Source organism: Ruditapes philippinarum, unplaced genomic scaffold (assembly GCF_026571515.1).
Source record: "Ruditapes philippinarum isolate M1 unplaced genomic scaffold, ASM2657151v2 ctg4601_1_1_1_1, whole genome shotgun sequence".
Classification (NCBI taxonomy): Eukaryota; Metazoa; Mollusca; class Bivalvia; order Venerida; family Veneridae; genus Ruditapes; species Ruditapes philippinarum.
Genome location: NW_026853708.1, coordinates 2,798 through 22,513, shown reverse-complemented (window position 1 = coordinate 22,513; position 19,716 = coordinate 2,798). Strand labels below are relative to the sequence as shown.

General features: G+C 33.4%; 1 protein-coding gene across 1 annotated transcript in view; it reads right to left on the bottom strand.

Moving 5' to 3' along the window:
* Positions 1–17,698, bottom strand: part of LOC132737606 (Fanconi anemia group J protein homolog) — a 64,967-nt gene extending 47,269 nt beyond the window's left edge. Inside the window, exons 1-5 of the mRNA XM_060724937.1 lie at positions 17,574–17,698; positions 16,909–17,056; positions 16,292–16,384; positions 12,888–13,006; positions 10,015–10,142 (exon numbers count right to left, since the gene is read on the bottom strand). Of these exons, the coding sequence (XP_060580920.1) occupies positions 10,015–10,142; positions 12,888–13,006; positions 16,292–16,384; positions 16,909–17,056; positions 17,574–17,669 (584 nt within the window). The 5' untranslated portion in view covers positions 17,670–17,698. The remainder of the gene's footprint in view (positions 1–10,014; positions 10,143–12,887; positions 13,007–16,291; positions 16,385–16,908; positions 17,057–17,573) is intronic.
* Positions 17,699–19,716: the final 2,018 nt, after the last annotated feature.

Here is a 19,716-nt window from a genome sequence, read left to right as displayed (position 1 = left end):
ATTTAACATAGACAATAGAGGTGTTTGTGAACAAAGACTATAAACACGTACTGTCCTGTATTCCTCATTAGACAGCAGTTAAAATACTATATTCATTTTCTGTAAAGATTTATGGGAACAGTTTATTATGTATTTTAGGAAAGATGTATGGATGTTCAGACTTTTAAAACATTATTTTGCTGACAGCGGAAACGAAACCTTCAATATGAAATGCTATTAAAAGCATTTAATAAGTCTGTAAGTCTTTTTTTATAAGGAAACATAAAGTTAAATGCACATTAGCTATGTTAATAATGTCAATGTTAATTCTGTATATGATTTAGTATTAAGTTTGAACGTGATTTTTCGGCGTAACTTAAACTTTGTTATGACAACAAGAATATTGGTAATGCCGACATATGCTCACTGATGCTTTTTTCACAAAATTATAAGTACAGCATTACTAAGAAAGAAATAGGAAAATAAAATCAAAATAAATAGGTTGGGTTATCTTAACCTTTAAGGGCATAAATTGTAATGTCCAGGCCCTATACTCTTAGAGCCTGAAAGGATGGACAGACCCTAATTTAGTTAAGAATACAAGTTTGAAAATCTATTTATAGCCTAAAAGGACTTGACCCAAACAACCTGCATCTCTCTCAAAACGTATAAATCCTTGAATGCCTGGAACCATCACTAAAAATGTTTAATATTGTTTAATATAATATCAGTCAATAAATGATGGTGCTGTAAGAAACAGTGCATGTGGAGGTAAGACAAAATGAAGGACAGATAACAAAATGTGTGTTATGGTAAGACAGAATGAAAAGACAGATAACAGTGTGTTTTGTTGAAGGACAGTATGAAGGGCATAATATGAAGTGATAAAAAGAGTGTGACAGTAGGGCAAAATGAAATAGTCAGAAGGACTAAAAAGGGAGTTCCTGAATTCTGTACCAGCACTGTCCTGTATTTTTCTGTATTACTTAATTTTCAATTGGTGTTCAACATTTACTTTGCTTCATTTTGTCTCATGTCATTTTGTCTATATATTATATACTTGTCACTGGTCAAAGTAGAATGTTTAATCTTGCAGAATAGATTCGATTCCATTATTGATGGAAATATAAAATTCTATTGTCATTTTTTTTCTATTAAAACTCAACAGCTACATTGAAAGATGATTTTCATAATATTTACCTTCAAAAAACAGTTTTAATACATATGAAAAAAAAGAATTGTTGCTTTTCATAATATTCACTGTTAAACAGTTTTTATACATATAAAAAAATGATTTTTTTTTTCAGAAAAATCCAGGATAATTCCTGTAACACCAGGTATAATTCCTGTAAAAGAGATTGTTTTTAGCTAACACAAGTGCTGCAATAATACACTTAAGCTGATAGAAATCATCTATAAAAACTGATGAGCAGAGAGATGCAGCCATGTATTCAAGTGAGTAAAACAACGCTTGACAGTTATTCATCAATGAAAAGCATATAAACAAGTTACGAGTTAGTTAGGCAATTTTATTTGGCATTTAAACCTGTTTAACATGATAGTATCATTATGGAGGCGACAAACGGATTTTTGTCAGTCTGAACGGTGACTACTGGTATTCATTTAAAACTCTCTGTACCATTAACTTCACATTTTCACACCATATTCGTGAAGAATCGTTAGACAGAAATAGTTATTTGACAAATTGAGCAACTTTGCTATGAATAAAAATTTTTTTGTATCAAGGTACGGTGAGATATCAACCTTGGCGTGTCATAGAAAATGATTTACAATTTTATCATAAACAGATGATGGAATTTAGGAATTCTCCTCGTGGAGATGAATACAATTTTAACCTCGGCAAAATATGTGCTGTATCAAGGGTTCAAGGGCATTATTTTCTTGACAATGTAAGAAAACACTGGTTAAATGTCTATGAAATTTTCATACACAATTAAATGAATGTAAAAATCTGTTCTTAGAATATAAAATTTTTGAATGCTTAAAAAGGCAATAATAATTTATGTGAGGGGAGTGGTGGCCTATGTGGTTTATTGTCTAGCCTCTCAACCCAGGGATCATGGGTTCAAGCCCTAATCGGGTCTAATGTTTTTCATATGGCACCAGTACTGGTTGTTTCAAGAAAGCGGACTCAAATGTGATTAGTTGCAAGTTGCAAGAACTTGTTTCGCAATCCAGCTTAAATAAATATGTTTAAAAAACAAATTTGTCTTTGCTATAACCCTGCTGAAACCAAATGTGATTGTCCGTTGCCAACAGTAACAAGCCAGACCTGCCTCCACATACATGCAGTCTGACCAGGTTCTTTCTTAACAAGTTTTGTATTTTGTAATTAAATCCCTTAAATTTTGAATGAACTGCTCCGAATTCAAAGTAGGGCAAAATCATTACAGATTATTTTTTTTAGTTCAAGAATTTTTCTACACTGAAATTTGTATTTAAAACCATTTACATCAACAATTGGAGATTTTAAATCAAGGCAAGATTTACATTAACTGAGAGTTAAATTGGCAACCAAACTTAATTTAAGAAATAATATTTCCCAAACAGTGATTTCATCGCTCAAAAACATCACTGTTTGGAGTTCGGATGCGAGGAATTATATCACCAGGGCACCAATTTCGATATATTATTTCAATTCTAACACGACATCAACACGTAAATGCTTGCGTACCTGATATTAACCTAAATTGCGCATGATTATGTTTCCGTGCTTATTTTCAGCGAGTCACATTTTAGTGGTTACGTCACATGTCGAAATATAGAACGTCAAATTGTGATTATATTACATAATAACACACACTTCCGGTTCTTCTATGTTCAATGGGGAAAAATGCTGGTCGTGTTAGAATAAAATATTAACAATTTGAATTTGCCAACCTGATAGCTGAGATAGTTGAGTTAGGGTAATACATTTAAATCTTGTGCCCAGAGACTTCAAGTTCAAATTCTTGTGAAAAAAAGATATTTTCTTAAGATATACTATGCTCATCTGTCAGTAAAAATTTTTAATCGCTGAAACTTACTTAAATCTAAGAAATTCTTACAGAATATGTCTTATTTGAATAGAAGAATGTACAAATTATGCGTTCCCTGTAATCAAGTAAAGTTGGTCCTTTTTTTAAAAAAGCTGCCAGTTTTTTTAATGACACTATAAATGTATATTCATATTGTGTCAAACCATGTTTATTTTATACATACAAAGAGACTGTATAGCAATCAACAATGTTTTCAAATATATCAAATTTGAGCAAAGTATATCTTTAAATTAGCACATTCAAGGAATCAAATAATTCCTGAATATTAAAAACACAAACACAAGTTGTTAAATAGTGCTGTTTAGTACCTATAAAATGAAGCCCAGTGTTATACTTTTCTGCTAAAGGTTATAAAATAATTCCTATTTTTGGCATTTTAAAGATACAAAACTGCTCAATTCAATGCTAAGGAGCATGAGAGATCAACAGAGATGTTACACTTTTCATTGTCTCTTATTTACAGACCCATTCAAAGAATCTGTCTGCAACTAACGATTTTTTTAACATTACATTCATTGCTTTGAAGGAATTACCCATTTTTAGATCTTCTTTAACACCCGATACCTGCTGACTTTTTCTCTCTTATTTTCTTTGGGGGGGAGGGGGGTGGCGGAGGGGGTTGGTTACATCATAGTACCTTCAAAGTATAGTTCATATGGCGACATTCCACTTTTCACTGACCTTAGGTGCCCCTTTGTTGCAGCATTATTTCAACTAAAACAGGCACCCGAGTAGAACCATTTACATTCAGTCAGCTTGACTCATATGAAAGAATAAAAAATACAAGAGCTAGAACCTACAGCGGTGAGAGGTATGTGATTTGAAGTCAACCTCCTTAATCACTCAGCCACAGGCACTCCACCAGATTTAAGTTAATCACAAGAAAGGTTTGCAAGTTACTTACAAATAAATGGGTTCATACTCAAATGTGATTTCTTATATCGGTCTGTGCAAACCTAAAAATTTAACACAAGGGGAATGATTTATGTCACAACTAATATCAAATATCTCAGCTCTGAGCACTGTATGTCTGAAGAGAAATTTTCAGTTTTGATTTTACAAGAGCCATGTCAACATGATCATCCCCCACAAATGTGTTTGCTCATTGGAAGAACGTATATGTAGTTGAGCAGGATAATTCAATTTTAAAAGGTCTTTTGGTAATGAAAACTGATGGCTGAATTGAAACCTATGTGAATACTGATGGCTGAAAATAACAAAGGGCAATAACTGAAAAATAATGCAGGGTATGTTATCATTCTTGTGTGCTGCACTCCTCCTCAATGAGATCTAACCACCTATGAAGTTTCAAGTTGATATCTCTAACACTTGAGATAAGCTCCGGACAAAAAGTATGAAAAATAACAAAGGGTAATAACTAAAAAATTATAAAGGGTAGAATTATCATTCTCACACACAGCAATCCTCCTCAATAAGATAATCCAGATATGAAGTTTCATGTTGACATCTCAAACATTTTTTGAGTTATGCTCAACTCAGATGAAAAAATAAGTATGAAAAATAACAAAGGGCAATTATTAAAAAATTATGATGGGTAGAGTTATCATTCTTGTGCACTGCACACCTCCTGAGTGAGAATTATCCACCTATGAAGTTTCATGGTGATATCTCAAAGGTTTTTTGAGTTACGCTCCGGACAAAAATTAATTTTGAAAAATAACAAAGGACAATAACTAAAAAATTGTGTAGGGTAGAATTATCATTCTTGTGCACTGCACTCCTCCTCAATGAGATCTATCCACCTATGAAGTTTCAAATTGATACCTCAAGTATTTTTTGAGATATGCTCCGGACAAAAATGTCGGATGGACGGAGACTTTTTCTAAATTCCCCAACGCCTTTCGGCAAGGGATAATAAAGAAATTGTTGATAACCATAGATGCTGGACTTTCCATCACAATAGCTCACCAGTCTAAGCACTTTTGCTGAACCTAAACATTCATCAAACTGCCCCTCTTAAGTACCTAAATAACCTATTGACTGTGAGAGTGGTAAAAAATTTCCACTACAATAAAAATTATAATAATTTGGTAAAATGGACTTCAATTTTGTCCTGCCCACAGTTGTCAATCAGTCAATGAATTTAAGATTTTTAATTTACTAGCCTAAATTCCAGTTTTGAATTTATTCTACTATATATTTAACTAAATTTTCTTAAAATTTTCACTGGCTAGTGCTAAATTTGATGACTGGTCAAGTAGAGGGTTTTCACAAATAAGATAATTTAGAATAAAAACTTTATTTAAAGTCTTGTAAAAACAAGTTTTTGATCATTCTTTTTTGTAAAAGTTCTATATCTTTAATATGTATTTGGTAGAAAATAAAATAGCCAAACATATTTCAGATCCATGCAACTGAAAATGATAATTAGTAAATACTTATTGCCTGAATTTTTTTTATCTCAAGCCCCAGCTAATCTATTTTTCCCCCAAACTAAGTTGGTTTCATTGCTTATCAGGAATTTTTAACATTTAAAATATTTAAAACAAGAGGGCCATGATGGCCCTGAGTCGCTCACCAGAAACAACTGCTTTTGAGTGTTAGAATGTCAATACATGTATATTCTAATATTAAATTTGAGCATAGAATATGTTTAAACAATAATTTGAAAAATGCAATGACCTGGGGTATTTAAGCTTTAGCTTAAACCAAGCTAATCAAATTAATATGAGCAAACTTAATAAAAGACTACCTAAGAATGCTACAAAGTTTGGTGATCATCTTTCAATTATTTCAGTAGGAAATGATGTTCGAAGTTTTTTTTTCAATTTTTAGCTTTAGTGGCCCCTAAATAGGCTAATCAAATAATTTAAATATAAGCAAACTTGATAAAAAAGTACCCAAGAATGCTACAGACAAAGTTTGGTGATCAAGTTTGGTGATCATCCATCAATTGGTTCTATAGTAGAAGATGTTTAAAGGTTTTTCTATTTTTAGCTTTAGCGGACCCTAAAAGTGGCCAATCTAATGAATATGAGCAAACTTGATAAAACATTACCCAAAAATGCTACAGAGTTTGGTGATCATCTATTAATTAGTTCTGTAGGAGAAGATGTTTAAACGTATTTCTATTTTTAATTTTAGTGGCCCCTAAAAGGGGCTAATCAAATTAATATGAGCAAACTTAATAAAAGACAACCCAATAATGCTACAAAGTTTGGTGATCATCTATCAATTAGTACTGTAGCAATAAATGTTCAAATGTATATCTTTTTTTAATTTTAGCGGCCCCTAAAAGGGGCTAATCAAATTAATATGAGCAAACTTGATAAAAGACTACCAAAGAATGCTACAGACAAAGTTTGGTGACCATCCATCAATCAGTTCTCTACAAATAGACATTTAAAGGTATTTTTATTTTTAGCTTTTGCAGCCCCTAAAAGGAGCCAATCAAATTAATATGAGCAAACTTGAAAAAACACTACCCGAGCATGCTACCTACTAAGTTTGGTGATCATCCATCAATTAGTTCTATAGGAAAAAATGTTTAAAGGTTTTTCTATTTTTAGGCCAAGAGACCCCTAAAAGGGGCCAATCAAAATAATATTAGCAAATTTCATAAAAGACTACCCAAGAATACTACAGACAAAGTTTGACGATCATCCATCCATTAGTTCTCTAGAAATAGACATTTAATGGTATTTCTATTTTAAGCTTTAGCGGCCCCTAAAAGGGGCCAATCAAATTAATATGAGCAAACTTGATAAAAGACTACCCAAGAATGCTACAAACAAAATTTGGTGATCAGCCATCAATTAGTTCTGTAGGAGAAGATGTTTAAAGGTTTTTCTATTTTTAGTCCTAGAGACCCCTAAAAGGGGCCAATTAAATTAATATGAGCAAACTTGATAAAAAGACTACCAAAGAATGCTACAGACAAAGTTTGGTGATCATCCATCCATTAGTTCTGTAGAAGAAGATGTTTAAAGGTTTTTCTATTTTTAGCTCTGCTGACCCCTAAACGGGGCCAATCAAATTAATATGAGCAAACCTGATAAAACACTACCCAAGAATGCTACAGACAAAGTTTGGTGATCATCCGTCCATTAGTTCTGTAGAAGAAGATGTTTAAAGGTTTTTCTATTTTTAGCTCTGCTGACCCCTAAAAGGGGCCAATTGGAATGACATGAGCAAATTCAAGTGTGACTGTCACAAGGATGCTACAGACCAAATTTGAAGTAAATCTGCCCAGTAGTTTCAGAGAAGAAGACGATTGTTGACGCATGACGACGGACGCCGAAGCATCCCCCTTTGATACTAATAGCTCACCCTGAGCCTTCGGCTCTGGTGAGCTAAAAAGTGCATAAGCCTAATACATGTACAATCAAAGTAAATATCAATAAAATAATTATTAATATCTTCAATATTTTGCTTTGTGAACAAAAAGGCCTATAATAAAAAGTCACAAAAACGATCATATACATTAAACTACACATACCCAAAAACCTGAATCTAACATCATCATAATAACATCTAACAATGATATTCATGACAAAAAACTCAGCCATGTTATCAATTCATCAAATATTTCTTCTCATACAGTAGTTAATTTGTTATATATGACACCATATAGACAATATAATGATTTATCTACATTCCACAAATAGCACTATACCTCACACCATGCCATTCATAAGAATACCTTCAATATTATCACAGTTTTGATTACCTTTACTGCCTTACAAAAATAACATAACACTGCCACTGATGTAACAAAGTACTACTTCCTATAACCCTTTTTGAACACCACCATAAACATGCAGCTTTGGCAGGAGACAAAGGTATTGTCACATGGGAACACTTATTTCAAGGTAAGGAAATATTTTACACTGGCAAACAAAACTGTATTATTTGTTACACCAAGACAGTATAGGTCATATGGCGACATTCCAGCTTTACTGGCAGAGGAAGATCTCAGGTGCCCTTCTGTGCATTATCTTAGGCACAAACGAGCACCTGAATAGAACCACTGACATTCCATTAACAACCTGAACCACTTGGCCACCGATGTCCCAAATTAAGAATCAAACAAATGTTACCGTGGGCAGTCCAAAGTACCACTGAGAAAGGCAGAGTTGGGTGTGGGGTTAGCAGCCCCATAGTTGCTAAAGAAACCAATACCATTGACAGACGGATCTACGGAATGAACCCTAGGAGCTCATGACACACAACGTTACTTAGATTGCAACTTGGAATGTGCAAACACTTTATGAGTTGACAGACTCCACAAGTAGCAAGGGAATTAGACAGATACAATCCGGATATTATCACGATGAATGAAGTGTGTTGAACAGGTTCAGGAAGACTGTACATTACTTGCTGTCAGTATTTTCTGTATTCTAGTCTTGCGGAGGGAAGTGCTTATGAAAGGGGAGTAGAATTTCTCATCAGCAAGAGGTCAAGCAAATGCCTTATGGAATGGGAGCTACCAGTTAGTGACAGAATTATTATGGCACGATTTTGGTCCAAGCTCCAGAAAGTGACTATGGTACAATGTGATGCTCCCAAGAACTAGGCAGATCAGGAAAAATAAAGGAGGAATTTTATCAATAGCTTCAGGGTGTGATTGATAATGTGTCAAGAAGAAACATTGTGTAAATGATAGGTGACATGAATGTAAAAGTGGAACAAGATAACTTAGGGAGGGATATAGTAATAGGTCAGGAAGGTGCTTGGCATCATAAATGAGAGAGGAGAACTGTATGTCAGTTTCTGTGGCGATGTGATTTTGTAAAAGAAAATGATCTTCAAGCTGAGAAAATTCACTAGGCTAAATGGATTTCTCCTGACATGGCTACAGAAAACCAGACTGACCATGTTCCTACATCAAAGAAATGGAGAACATCATTGCAAGATGTGAGAGTTTTTAGAGGAGCAGGCATTGGAATAGGTTACTACATGATCCTGGCCAAGTTCAAGGTCAAGTTTTATAATTTAATACCCCAGACCTAATGGACAATCAAAAACTCCCTTTCAACTTTGTTGTTTTACTAGATTTAAGCCTTTTTAAATTCCTTTTTATCATAGTACATTGTATAAACCTATAATTTGAGAATTATTTTTACATTTTGTCAAATTTCAAAGCGGTCATTTGGCAATTATCAAGCTTTTGAGAAGCAGATAAAGATTATGTGCCTCTTTTTTGCATCATTTCAGGAGGTAATTAAGTCCAAGGTAAAAAATACCTTTTCTTAGCTCAAATTCTTAGGTATTTGATTGGTCAGAAACCTGCAAAGATTGTGTAGTGACCAATGAAAATCCTTAGACTGAGAAGAAAGTGTTATAAACCTGATGCCTTAAGTCTAGAACCTTAGAAAAACCAACAATATGCAAAACATGATAGAATCTACACATGGTTGGACTCATAATTCCTATTTGCATATAATCTCATAATAATAAACCCACTGCAGAAAACAGGAAAGTGATTACAAATCAGAGAACTTTACCACTAGTACATACAAGTACCTGTAAATTAACTAAATAACTAACTTCTTTCTCCCCCTCTGGGCCTGCATGTTGCAGAGAAGCACAGGGCGACGGAAGATTTGCAGCTTGGTGGATCGACAGCTTTAAACTAAAACACCCATACTTTGGTACACCATCTACCTTGTTTACAACTGGAAAACAGTTGTCAATGTCTTGACTTAAGTTGAAGGGTGTGCCATACAAAGCAGGCAGAGACAACAAGGAAAGTATGCCAGTGTGCGTGAGCCCCTTAACTAAAGAAGGGCAGCTTGAAAGGCAGACCCTTTACTTGGCACCAACAGCTGTTTTATTGGCTACCTCCTTTTCTAATATTGTCTCAAGTTACTGTACATTTAGGTTCTCATTGACCATGACCTACTTTCGGCCCAAAATTCTATCTTTGGCTAATACTCCATGGAAATTGCATGGAGGTAAATTAATGGACCCTCATTAAGTATAGAATACATACATACATACATAGTGAACTTACTTTTGTTTTTTCATTGCTTCAGTCGGGCCACTTGTATTACAGGTACATTTTACATTTGGATTATCGGTACAACAGTCAGGTTCATCCTCATACTGTATACCTAGATGTCTCCGCTTCTTTCCTTTACCCTAAAATATATATACATGTAATATACTACTTGCCAGAATCTTACTTTTAGAAATAAGCAATATTTTCAAGGCATAACATATTGAGCACAAATGGATAATTACACTGCATTCAACCAAGTTGTTACAGAAAATTGTGTCTATTCGTAAGGACCAAAACTTACAAATCCAAGGTCCAGTACCATTGCACTTGGTTCATGCTACAAAACCCTACATTTCCCGTTTTCCTGTCCTGAGCTTATAAGGCAGGCTCATGTTAAAAAGATTATCTTGCAGGGCCTTTTCACTAGTTTTGGGGAAGGCGCCCTAGCCCTTTTTGTGGGGAAAAAATGCGCGATTTTCATACTTTTGGGGGAAAAAAATATATTTTCCACTGGCAGTTTAACCACTACGAGGGCTGTCCGGAAAGTTCGTAGACAAGGCTATAAAATTATTTTAAGCAGACATATCAATATGATGATTTAATACTTTACTTAAGTATTTATCTGCTACATATTTCTAAATTAAAAAACATGATAAAAGTAATATTCGCAAAGCGCCGATCACCATGGCAACATGATCAACGAACCACGGAGCACTTTGATTTCATGATGATAGCTACTCGAATAAAAAGTTGCTAAAAGATGTAATTTTAATGCAATCTCTCGTTTTAATTTTGTGACATCATAGGATAGTATAACATGATATTCAGTGTAAATTATGATGTCATACGTAAATAAACAGCTTGTTTACGGCGATTATAGGCAATGAAGGTGCGTACATTTTGTGTTGCAAAAATGACGTCAAATTAACGGACGGAGCAACGTAATGATATTTAACTTCATAGCAACGCTAATATGGCGCCATCTGAGATTATAATCTTTACCTTTAAAACAAAATTAACCATGAAATGTTAAAGGCAACTTGTGTTTAAATGAATAAATGTCAAACAAGATAAAGAAGCGGTGATGACAGGATATTGTATAAGAAACGCTCCAGAAGTGACCAAAAGTAGCATGGCTGAAATATCGTAGATTGCGTTACAACATTTTTTGAAAAAGGCAGACATCTTACACACAGTATGGGAACCAGTGAAATCTTTATTTTTAAATAATAATTTTAAATATGAAATGTATGAAGCAATAACATGTATTAAGTATACGTCAGACAGGTACCATGATGGCTTTTGAAATCGGAAGAAATTAAATAGTTGGTAAACATGAATTTAATTTGACGCCGTTGACGTTGTCAAAGTGCTCCATGATTATGTATATATGTTGTATGTAAATACTTTTAAAATACAAACGTTAGTCACAGTTCAGTAATTTTTGATAAATGTGTTCGCTAGATATGTATTTTTATGCTGACAAAATTTGTACAGTGTATGTATTGTTTTACAATAAAAAAATGAAGATGTATATGAACTTTCCGGACATCCCTCATATTACTATAAATAAAGATTTATTTAAATCATACATTTGGGGGAAATATCATAATATATTTGCATATTTATAAACACACTTTATTTTCGGAGCTTTCTGTCTAACATAAGTTAAACGGATTTTTTTACAGATCAGTTTATTGCCACTGTTTATTAGCCCAGAATACATTGACTCATATTTCCTAATTAAAGAAAATTTACGTAGGACATGTGAGGGTTCTTGATTTGATTCAGATGAACATTATTGTCAGTTTCCAACATATCACTTTTACTGGCACTGTTGTGCTAGACTCGCTATTTTTCCACACTTGGGCATGTTGTGCCACTTGGACACACAAACTTGCGAGTAGATACATGTATTGGATTCTCTTGCACTTACAGGAAGGTCAACAATTTGTCCAATTTTTCATTAACAATTACAAATGTCACTCAATCGTATTTTCTTCTTGTTTACATTTGCGACATAGTAAATAGGTCGCCGTATTGTCGTAAAAAAATCATGTGCATTAAAATAAGGCAGTGGGTTTTCCCATGTTGCAAACTCAGACCGAGGCAGCGAGTTAACATCAATTGTATTGAATCGAGGTATCCCTCTAGTGGGTAATTGAATAATTAGCTTTCATTGGACAAAAACAATGATCTATTTTTAAACAAGAAAATTTGTTTACAAGTTTTTTCTTCGATTTAACATTTCTCTGAAAGGGAAAATCTTCGCAAGAAGACTGTTTTTTGGGGAAAAAAGGTAGTAAGTTGGCTTTGGGAAGTAGCCGAATACCGGCTACAGCAAAGAAGGGTAAAAAGGCCCTGTCTAGCTAAAATATATTAAACAAATACCTTATAACATTAATATTGTTTGTTTTGTTTGGTTTTACGGCACACCTACACAATTTAGATCAAACAGGAAAAATGATTTTTGGCTACCTCAGGTGATAAAAATTTAAAGCAACACCAGGGGTCAAAACCCCCTCACCTGCTGGAGCTAAGAGATGCATAGACTCCTGTAATTCAAACCCATTTAGTTGCCTCTTACGATCACACAAGGATAAATGGTAGCTGCAGTTCTGATGCCTCAACCCTTAAGCCACAAAGGGTAACATTTTATATCAAAAGTAAAACTAGGGACTATACTGACATACCAAACCATTGCCTTCGATCTCAGAAAAAAAATCAAAAAATTTTTCAATGCTCTGAGATAAAAGTTTCAAAAACTTATTTCAGGACTTCAATTCTAAAGATAATATTCCATCATTAAAAGTTTGGCTGCTCTAAGCAAGTATGATCCCATTATTTGTTGATAACAAGTAACTTAGTCTTTGTTTACGACTCACCTGTCCTAGGATTGGTGTTCTTATCTTAGCTGAAGGTTTAAAATCATCATCATCATTATCATCATCTCCTTTTCCATTCACCTCCTCATCACCAACATCTATAACTTTGCCACCTTCGGCTGAAAAACAATGTTTTCCCAAATGTAAAATTTCATAAATTTAAACAATGACAATCTTTCAGTAAAAAGTATACTATTAACCCTTGATCAACTGAATTTGAGTAATGTAAAAATTTCGTCCTGGTTTTTGTAAAACAGGATGTATTATGGAAACACCCTGGCGGGCCGACGGATGAACACCTTCCAATTTTGTCAGGAGCATATCTCCTACACGCATAGAGAGATTTTTATGAAACTTCAAAGAAATGGTCACCACTATGAGAAGCCATGTCGCGCCATCTAAATCAATATCAAAATACAAATATTGAGCTAATAACAATATAGTCTAGTCATGTTTTAAAGAGATTCGGACTGTTGCACTTTAATAACAAGCTTTGTATGCATTCCTTTTAAACTCTAACATGCAGGGCTCTCGGAAACGCTTATTTGAGCGTATTTTTACGCATACTTTTTGCAAAAGGACGCTTAAAATATCCAATCGTCAGTCCCTTGTACGCATAAAAATTCCAAATCCGCGTGTCACTGCGTCCTTCTAATATGCAATACACAGCGGCTAATGTGTAAATTTTAAGGCGGGGCTTTACGCTTGTCAACTGCAATGCATCATCAGCCAATCAGGACGCAAGTTTTTCCAATAATCTAATTGATTGCAGCTGAGGTCGCGTGTTTATGATGTTTCGGCATGCGACAAACACGGCATAGTCAATCAGTGGAAATTGCGGTGTTGATTTTATTGACCGTTTGAAGTCATATGTGCTGATTCTTAATAATTGATTGTTTGACGGATAATTGACGGATAATTGATGGAGACTTGTGCATGCGTTTTTCACAGGTGTCTCGCGTAAAAGACTAATTAATGCTACTCGATTTTTAATTGCTTTTAATTATTTTAACAATGGATACGTTTACCGATATAAATGTTGGTCAACAGATCGTGGACATGTTATTTGACAGTAAATGTTTATTAAATAACTTTGGTGTTATAAATGATTGTGGATACTGTATAATTGGAAATTGGAAATTAAAAATGTCACAACAAACTTTGTTTCAATTTGTTGGGAAAAGGAAAAAACCTGATGATGTTTCCGAATGTGAAAATGAAATATCAGCCAAAAAGGCTAAAAAAGAAAGAAATTCCTGGAATGATGCCTGGAATAGGACTTTTCCGTGGTTGGAAAAAAGCACTAACAAAGATGGAAGTGTTTCAGCTTTATGTACGTGGTGTAAGGATTCTAAAAGAACCAACTCTATGGCTACAACTGGAACTCCAAACTTACAGAGTTCAACCTTCAGCAGACACGAAAAAACTAAGGACCACCTATTGGCAGCTGAGGCTCGTCAACACAAGAAACAAAATAAAATGATTAAGCAGGTAATATTTTAACCATAAAAAAGTACTTTCCCTTACATTAAATTCCTAATACAGTTTTATTTGACAAATGTAATTTATAAATACTATTTTTTATTCAGTTGTATTTGATGGAAATATACATACAATAATTAATCTATAAATTAGAACATGTATTATGTTTATATATTTCATAATATTGACGAGTTTTGTATGTTTATGATACTAATAAGTTTTATGTAATTGTAGGTGGTTGAGACTATTATTGATAATGAAAGTAGGGTTGAATGTGACGCAACCAAAGAAGCACAGATGAATACCATGTATTACATAGCCAAAGAAGGTCAACCACTGAGTCAGTACAACAAAGTTCTCAAATTACAAGTAAGTATTATTTCTTTTTGTCAAATGTTATAAGTACAGTGAGTAAGCCCAAAAAATGTAATGTTTTAATAATTTATTAATAAATGATGTTTCTAAAGAACTCGAATTTTTTATGTTTCTAAAATAACTTACCGCCAATTCAGTCTAAAAGGCATGATTGATTTAAATATAAATTTCTAAAGAATTGATGTTTTTAACATTACATGAAATATTAAGTTTTCACAATTACTTGAAATATTTCTTTTAAATAAGTTTCTCATGAACCCTAAAGAATTAACATATTTGCATATTTTAGATCAAGAACAAATGTCCAGATCTACAAGATTCATCAAAGCTTTACACCAGTGAAGAATCTAAAGCTGAGTTGTTAGATGCCATCAATTCAACACTTGAAGAAAAAATCAATCAAAATATTTCACAGTCAGACTTCATAGGACTCATTGTTGACGAAAGCACAGACATAACTGTGTTTAAGAAACTGAATGTGTATGTGAAATGTGTTGATACTAGTAATAAATCTGTCATTAATTTCCTTGACTGCATCAGTGTACCAGATGGAAAAGCAGAGACCATAGTAAGTGAAATTGTGAAGCTTTTCCAAAATAAGAACATTCCCATTTCAAAGTTGATAACATTAGCTAGTGACGGGGCTTCTGTGATGACTGGTAGACTCAATGGTGTTGGTGTAAGACTGAAACAGTTCTCCCCACATATGATTCAGATTCACTGTGTCGCACATAGGTTGGCTCTAGCTGCTGGACAGGCATGCAGGGATGTCCCTCTACTCAGTGAGTATCAGCAGACACTGAAACTTATTTACAAATTTTTCAATAATTCAGCAGTTAGATACAATGAGCTTCGTGCTATGTCACAGTTATTAGAAGATGAAGATATGTTGTATCTCACATTGAAAGAACCAGCAAGTTTCCTTGATAGACTAAGAGATTCAATGTAGAGAGTCTTTACAAATGTATATTGTTTGTATATATGTATATTATATCCAATTGACTTTTTTGGAAATGTGGAAACTGTGAATGTTACTATGTACTTTTGAATACTGGTTAGTTTTTTGAAATGTTGAAACTGTGTATATTTGAATACTGCTTTGACTGAACTTATAAGTATATGCAATAAAGTTTAGGGTTCTACTTTCATGTGTTGCAACATGCACTATGTACTGTGTATTTATTTATAAATGTATCTATGTAAATGCATTATATACCATATTTGTTGAAATGTTACAAAATTCAGTACTGTTTATGTAATTGTTTTAACATGATTTAACTTGTGTTTATAATAAAAGTTGATAAAATCTTTGTATTTCTTGATTATATGACATACTGCAGTATAGTTTGGTTGGTAGAGTTAGGACTCCACATTTGTTTCATGGGGACTCCTACTTTTTTCAGTTTGGGAGTCCTGGACTCCTACTTTAAAAATCCTAGTGAGAGCCCTGAACATGTCCAGAAAGAATGATTATCTGAGAAAAAACAACAGTTTTTTCTCCAATATGCTTAAAAAGATCAAACTATAACTTATGATTCATGCTGTACCTTTACTTGTGTAGCCAGGTTTGGACTCAGGTGAATATTCTGTAGATCTCCCAGCATCAGAGGCATGACACTGGCATGGTTTACTACAGCCAACTATATAATATAAATAACAAACACAATGATTACAAAATAATGTGCATACAAAATAATATACCTTTAAGGACACTGAGGTCAAAAAGACTAAAAATATAAAATTTGAAATTCTTACATAGGTCAAATGAAAAAAAAAATTATTTGGAATTAGAAAGAAATAAAAGAATATTGATTTTTTGTGCCATCTGAGTGAATATTGTTGCAATAGTTTTCATTTTTGCATCATTTTGCACATTTGTCAATAAAATTGATTATTCTGGTAAAACAGGTTGACAGAATGATCTGCAAATTGGCACAAAAGTTTTTTGGCCCAGTCCTACATCAAATGATACAAAAATCTCGGAAAAAAAATATATCTAGTCCCATCATGTCAAAAACCTCAGTGGAGTTCCTTCAACATGAAAAAAGAAACATAAGTTGAAATAGAACACTGTTTATATTTCAAAGACCAGCAGCTAGAATGTTTCTATACTGTGATATATGGAGTGTTTTTATTATCTTTTCTAGCATTGTATTATTAATACCTGATTCAGCATTCATATTTTCCTTGGTTATTTTCTCATTCTGTGCTACCTGCCAGGCCAATGCTGAACACAGGAGGGCTAGACTTTTACCACTTCCTGTCGGGCTCTCCAATAAACTGTTCTGTTTTCTCTCCAACCCCTTTATCACCTGCGAGTAAATTGAAAATGAAACAGGCTCATTTACTTACATGTTTATATGTGTGAAACATAACAATATGTCAATATGAGTAATTAACCTACATGTAGCTACATTAATAACTAGCAATTCAAGTGTAAAATAATATGTAAAAGATGCTCTAAAATCAATGCATAAAATCTATATTAGTGTTCATAAAGACAGCATTAATATATTTTTTTTTAAAGAAGACTTGCTGTATATCTATAACACATCTTTACATTTTATCAGTTCTTTACAAGTGAAAATCAGTACATTATATGTTAATGTATACTTAATTCATCAGCTTTAGTATCACATACATTGCGGTGTTTTTTTTATGGCTTTGGTATTTTTAAGATTATTATTAGCACTTATTTACTTTTTCTCTTCCCTTCTCAACCAAATTAAGTAACGAATTATGAGTAAAGAATTTCAGTACAATGTTTAACCTTCAAGAGAGGTAGAACCTTCACAAATAATTCAAATTACAATTTATGAAATAACTTACTCTATCCATCATACCAAACTGAGAGGGATAAGGTTTGCATGGAAACACCACCTTGACCCCACTGATGGTCAGTTTTCTTTCATCAGGGCTAGACATCTTTCTATAGTTAACTCATAAGGCAATATCAAACCTGTTAATTGTTAAAAAGTTTAAAAAATTATTCTGAATTAATTTGCACCCTTATCAACAAAGGCCTTTAAACTTTACCTACTTTACTGGCCAACAATCCATCAATAACTGATTTATTTTATATGGATTTGGACCATTTGCCAGACTGAATCATGTACCAGAACATTTTTTTCTTTTTCAGCGTGTCAAATTTTATTTAGTCATATTCATAAAGTTCCCTTGTGACACACACAATCCTTATAAGAGACTGTTGTGTACAATTGGTAGTTTTCTATTCTTTCCAATTTTGTTATCAGTTTTATTGATATTAAGTGTTGATATCATACAAATCTGACAGCAAATTTTCTTGTGTCATACATGGTCCGTGAAAATCTCACAAAAGACTGCAGGATATTGATTCCTGATGCAGATTTTAATTGGAGACGTCATGGCTTCCTCTCCATTTAAATATACACATGTAGGTCTATGCAAAAAATGGAACAAGCATCTTAGTCTCAATAAATTCAACTGCAACTTAGTCTGAAAGTAGGCTTATTGCAAGACCAACCAATTTAACAAACTGAATATTACATCGATGTCAGTCTTTATGTGAAGGACAGCCATCAGTGGTTTTTTTCACCAAAATATTCGGCCCCATTCCCCCCTCAAAATAGCAGAGCTCCAGATAATTTTTTTGGCCAAGGGGTTTTTACCCCTCAAAATTTAGAGTGAGGGGTAAAATGCAAATTCTGAAAAACTTTAGGGGTAAAATCTGTCAAAAAAGCATTTTGCATTTTTTATAAACAAATTAAACTTATTGTTGTGTTTGTTTGTTTATTTTCTTTTTTTAGAAAAACCTTTACAAATTAAATACTGATTTAATGTGAAACAATACAAAACATGCCATGTAAAGTCAGACTTCCAGAGTATACTGGAACTCAAGTTTAGGATACACAGCAAAATTATCAGGGCTTCCATTTTCAAAATTTGGAAGTCAAAGACTTGATATTGGAAGTCACATTATATAGGTAAAGAAGGAAAGTATTGATTTTTGGAAGTCACAGGCCAATTGAAGGAGTAAAAGACTCCCAAACTTCCACTAGTGGAAGCCCTCAAGTTATTTTATTTTCTAGGAGTCAATATTTTTCTTTCTTTATTTTTGTTGGTATGTACCTTATCATGTACTCCAGTTTGAACAATTATAGTTGAAATTAGAATTAAAGAAACATAAACAAGATTTTTTTATCTTTCCTTAAAAAAAATTATTGGTCTGAGAGAAAATTGTCCGTAACTGTAGACTGGGTACGAAAATATTGAGTACAAAACTGCGGGGTGAATAACATGTTATTTTGTTCCAACAACTAAAGTTAAAGAAATTTTATTAAATATATTTTTGTTTATATTGAGTATGTCAATAGATGCCTAAACAAACTTAATACTGTGTTAACTCCTACGATGATTATCTGGCACAAATTTCATCAATAATTTCACAGGTTGATAGATCTACGGGAGTTACCTCCCTTCTGTATTTCCTGCTACTTTCGTTTTTAACATGCGTTGTTGACAACAGAATTTTTTGTTTTCAATGCAATTAAATGGAAATATACTGTATTTTATGCTCAAAACATTTTCTTTCTACATATCAAATGTTTACACTTCTATTCTTTTACGCATAAATCTTGACATACGAGCGTATTTTCATTTTGTTGTGCGTAACTGTGACGCACGAATTTTGAAAGTGATGCGTATTTTAGATTTTCTATGCGTATTTTACGCTTATACGCACGCTATCTGGAGCTCTGAAATAGTATGTTTTTTCCCCCCTCAAAGCCTAAATTTCCCCCTATATGGCAGCCCGAATTTGCCTGCAATGAATATCTTTTTTTATCCAACTAACTGCCGAAAAATGTTTTCTTTTATGCCAGTAAGAGTTACTGTTAAGCAAGGTTGTTTACAAATCGTTCTCTGGTAGTAAGGGGAGCTACTCCCAGCGTCCAAACAAGTTTAACATGCGACACATCGATATTTTAGATCC